This window comes from Rhinopithecus bieti, unplaced genomic scaffold, assembly GCF_001698545.2.
Source record: "Rhinopithecus bieti isolate Rb0 unplaced genomic scaffold, ASM169854v2 scaffold_13029, whole genome shotgun sequence".
NCBI classification, from domain to species: domain Eukaryota; kingdom Metazoa; phylum Chordata; class Mammalia; order Primates; family Cercopithecidae; genus Rhinopithecus; species Rhinopithecus bieti.
The window spans coordinates 3317841-3322823 of NW_016807982.1; the positions used below are offsets into that span (position 1 = coordinate 3317841).

The 4983-nt window shown below is 44.6% G+C and overlaps 1 protein-coding gene across 2 annotated transcripts in view; it reads right to left on the reverse strand.

Moving 5' to 3' along the window:
- The window catches only part of PSMB2 (proteasome 20S subunit beta 2), a 39202-nt gene extending 35137 nt beyond the window's left edge, over window positions 1-4065 (reverse strand). Inside the window, exon 1 of one of the 2 annotated variants that reach the window (XM_017884475.1) lies at window positions 3570-4065. In XM_017884475.1, the coding sequence (XP_017739964.1) occupies window positions 3570-3660 (91 nt within the window). In that variant the 5' untranslated portion in view covers window positions 3661-4065. The remainder of the gene's footprint in view (window positions 1-3569) is intronic. The other variant, XM_017884476.1, reaches the window with a different exon arrangement.
- Between the last annotated feature and the right edge of the window lie 918 nt (window positions 4066-4983).

The window sequence follows — 4983 nt, forward strand, 5'->3', positions numbered from 1 at the left end:
CAATATTATTATAATAAGAAAAAAGCTATTTTTATTTGAGGGGGGAGCTTGCTTACAAAGAACTTATGTCACACTTAGAAGAAAGGCTAAAAATCTAGGCAGTAACCTGTTCAGTTTTAAAATTAGCTTAATACAAGGCCAAAAATGTTTTTTAAACACTATGTCCAATGAGTAGCAGAAGGCAACATATTTAATGAAAACACAAGAGATAGATACTAAGAGACCCCTGAGTTGTACAGGAACCTGCCTGTGTAGCTCTGGGGAATTTCTGATTCTTGACAAGGAACTTACAAGACCCACATACAGGAAACAAATGGACAACAAAATGAACATTAGCATGTCATACTGTGGAAAATGAACATTAGCATGTCATACTGTGGAAAATGAACATTAGCATGTCATACTGTGGAAAATGAACACTAGCATGTCATACTGTGGAAAACCTACCGGACTAGAATCCAAGAGACCTTGGTTATGACGTGGACTTGGCACCCTGAACTTCCGCAAATGACTTGTCCTCTCTAAGCCCCAGTTTCCAGATGTGTGAAATGTTAATAACGTCACTTACCCCTGTCTAACTCATAAGGGAGAAAAACTAATGAATTCTATACATGTCCAATATTACGATACTCAGTGTTAGATAATGTAGTTCAGATCATACATGCTATAGGAATTCAGAAAAGAGAGAATTCTGTGTGGGCTGGAGTACTCCGAGTAACTTAAAAGCAATTCTACATAGGCCAAGAGAAGAGACATGAAATGCAGCACATAAGCAAACCACAAGTTGGTACCGCTTAATAAGGTGACAGTCCTCAGCAAATGTCTACTCTCTAGTATCAAAATGTTTCTACAAAGTGATATACTGGACAATTGATTAGAAGTTGTATTATCATTTAAACTTGGAGAAAGGAGTCCCAGAAGGTTATTATTTTTTCAGCATTTTTGCCTACTCTAAACAAGCTCCATCATGAAATGAATGATTAGAAAAAAGTCATCATACAGCCGGGCACAGTGGCTCATGCCTATAATCTCAGCACTTTGGGAAGTCAAGGCAGGTGGATCACCTGAGGTCAGGAGTTTGAGACCAGCCTGGCCAACCTGGTGAAACCCCGTCTCTACTAAAAATACAAAAATTAGCGGGACGTGGTGGCGGGGGCCTGTAATCCCAACTACTGGCGAAGCTGAGGCAGGAGAATAGCTTGAACCCAGGAGGCGGAGGTCACAGTGAGCCAAGATCGCGCCATTGCACTCCAGCTTGGGTGACAGAGCGAGCCTCCATCTCAAAAATAAATAAATAAGTCATCATACAATACTAAAATTTATATTATAAATGTTTTTATACCAGGAAAGACTATAGGGAAAATCAGAATGTGTGGAGTGCAATTATTTCCAACTATTTTTCAAGAACTAACTCAAATTCATCTTTCTCCCACACCATAGTGATCTTTCTTTTATTACTTAGGATTTCCTCTTGAACTCATTAATTTAAAAACCAACCCAATACTAACTAGTAATACTTCTTTTATCATATAAAATCAACTTGCAGTATTCATTTCCTTGTTTTCTTAATTCTTGGACTCTTCTATGGGTTATAAGTAATATACTGCATCCCCTATAATGACTAAAAGTACTGTGTACATAAGTAGGCTTAAAGAATATTCTTCTTCTCGGCCGGGCGCGGTGGCTCAAGCCTGTAATCCCAGCACTTTGGGAGGCCGAGACGGGTGGATCATGAGGTCAGGAGATCGAGACCATCCTGGTCTACATGGTGAAACCCCGTCTCTACTAAAAAATACAAAAAACTAGCCGGGCGAGATGGCGGGCGCCTGTAGTCCCAGCTACTCGAGAGGCTGAGGCAGGAGAATGGCGTAAACCCGGGAGGCGGAGCTTGCAGTGAGCCGAGATCGCGCCACTGCACTCCAGCCTGGGCGACAGAAGAATATTCTTCTTCTCAATGTGATTTCACATACATTTTTGGGATGAAACAAAAGACCTGTAAAGGTAATGATTATTGTTCTACCTAGACACGACTTAATGCTAAAATCACTTGCTTGTCAAAGACCTCAGTATTCAAAATAATGGACAAATTTACTCTCAAAACAAATTCACTCCTTTGGGAGGACTAGCTTACAAACAAAACTTCTACAAACTAATCATCATATTTCATAAAGTATCAGGTGCTGTGTTAAGCGATTTACATCAATTCATTAACCTTTTAAGATAGGTGCTATTACATCACCACCTTATGGATGCTAGCTTTAGGGTACGGAGTTGGAGAAATTTGCTTCAGGTCACATGCGGCAGAACCTGGGTTCAACCTATGCAGTGAGTCCAGATATTTTGCCCCTAACTACTATACTATACCGTCTCTCTATAGTAAATTACTCAACACATAATTTTAAGAAGATTTTGGTTGTTTTTCCTGCAGAATCTAAGTTTGTTTTCCTTAATTGATCAAAGACGTGCTACTGTTGAAAAAGTATTAAGCTTTGGTTCAGATGACTTAATGTTCATTTGACAAATGTTTGGGCACCTGTGTATGCTTAGTATTATTAAGTACCTGTCTAGTGAGAAGGATTTGCGCATAACTCATTTACGCAATCCTCCCGACAAGTCTGTGAGTTTGGTATTGCTAATCTTAAAGATGAGGAAATCTGAGCACTGCGAAATAACTTAATCAAAGTCATAAGGCAAATAAATGACAGGGCTCCAATCTCCTAACTCCATTAACTAACTACTTAAATATAAGGAAAACCTGGCAGCCATTGCCCTGGAAAGCTGAAAAAGAAGAATCGGGAGCCAAGGGGAGATACGGGCAGCGGAAGGAAAATGACAAGCTTCTGTTACCACAGTCTGACTGTCCCCAGGATCCCACCTTATGTCGCCAACAAACTAACCTCGTTACTAGCGACAACAGGAAACTTTTTATAAGAGATTCGGGGATCTAAAGAGCCAGGTTCTGGGCAGGCGCTTAAACATTTATAAACAGATTCCCTTTAGGCAACTCTCACCAAGCAAGAAGCATTTAGCGAAGGCCAGAGCAGAGCACTGACCTAGGAGCCCGGGAGGAGCAAATGCCAAGGTCCCAGACTTGTCTGCCTGTTTCTTCCGTTATTATAAAAAAAAAAAAAAAGCCGAGCACGGCGGCTCAAGCCTGTTATCCCAGCACTTTGGGAGGCCGAGACGGCGGATCACCTGAGGTCGGAAGTTCGAGAGCAGCCCGACCAATATGGAGAAACCCCCATCTCTACTAATAATATAAAAATTAGCCGGGTGTGGTGGCGCATGCCTATAATACCAGCTACTCGGGAGGCTGCGGCACGAGAATCGCTTGAACCCAGGAGAGTGAGATTGTGGTGAGTCGAGATAGCGCCATTGCACTAGAGCCTGGGCAGCAAGAGCGAAACTCCTATCTCGAAAAATATAAATTAATTAATTAAGTAAGTATGGGCGGGGCAGGCCGGCTTCCACCTCTTCGATCCTCCGTGGTACACATTCAACCCCCGACAAACTCCCTCTGGCCGCCCCGACACCCCAGGCCTCGCGGGGCCTCCCGGGCTTCCTCTCACCGTCCTTCATCTGGACAATATTGCTGGCGGCCACCCGGTCGGAGGCGACAAGGACATAGTCGGGGCCTTGGATACCGATTAGGTACTCCATGGTGGCAAGAGGCCAGGGGCTGCAGGTCCGACAAAACGCGAGACCCGCCGACTTCCAGGTCTCACCGGTGAGACAGCACCTACGAGCGAAGATTGGCGCGACGCCGGCTGCGCGACTTCCACGGCGCTCTCGGATGACGTACAACTGTCGCGAGAGGTTGGAAAGCGGGCGCGGCGCCGGGTTCCTTGTGCTCAGTGCTTGTGTCTGGGATCGTCCAGGTCTGTTCCGATGCGGACTGTGGAGGTCACTTACATTATGTGACGCCCAGTTTCTCTGTCTACACACTGGGATTTAAAAACTCGCTTTAGGATAAAATCACGCAGTGTATGTAAGGTGCCGAGCACGTGTGGGTGTCAAAAAGGGGTAGGTCGGCAGGCAGCCGTTTCCCTACGTTACTCGGTAAAATCCCCTCAGAAACCCCTTTCCTGCAAGCCAGATTGGAGAAAAATTAACTTGAGGGGAGCCTTACTTCCATCCTTCACAAAAATAGTATATGGTTGGGTTAAAGATGTAAGAATCGGCCGGGCGCAGTGGCTCACGCCTGTAATCCCAGCACTTTGGGAAGCCAAGGCGGGAGGATCACCTGAGCTCGGGAGTTCGAGACCAGCCTGACCAACATGGAGAAACCTCCGTCTGTACTAAAAATACAAAATTAGCGGGGCGTTGTGGCGGGCGCCTGTAATCCCAGCTACTCTGGAGGCTGAGGCAGGAGAATCGCTTGAATCCGGGAGGCGGAGGTTGCCGTGAGCCGAGATCGCGCCATTGCACTCCAGCCTGGGCAACAAAAGCAAACCTCCGTCTCAAAAAAAGAAAAAAAAAGATACAAACATGGAAGACAAAGTTAAAAATTTTTTTTGTAATTTTTGGAAGAGATGTGTTTCTAAGTGTGACAGGGAACCCAGAAGCAGTATAAGAAAAGACGTGACAGATTTGACTACATAAGATTACAAGTCTCTATGTGGTGAAAGTCATTCTCATGCTCCACAATAAATGTAAGTTGAGGATGTTTCAACTATAGAAATAGTTACTATTTTGGACCTTATAGACAGAAAACAGGAAAAAGTTAATATCTATAACTTAAAAGATATTCCTACAAACCAATGGGAGGGGGACGGGGGGAGACAATATCATTTTAAAAGACCCGGCAGGGCGGGGGTTCACGCCTGTAGTCCCAACACTTTGGGAGGCCGAGGCGGGCAGATCAAGAGGTCAGGAGTTCGAGACCAGCCAGGCGAATATGGTGAAACCCCGTCTCTATTAAAAATACAAAAAATTAGCTGGGCGTGGTGGCAGGCGCCTGTACTACTCGGGAGGCTGAGGCAG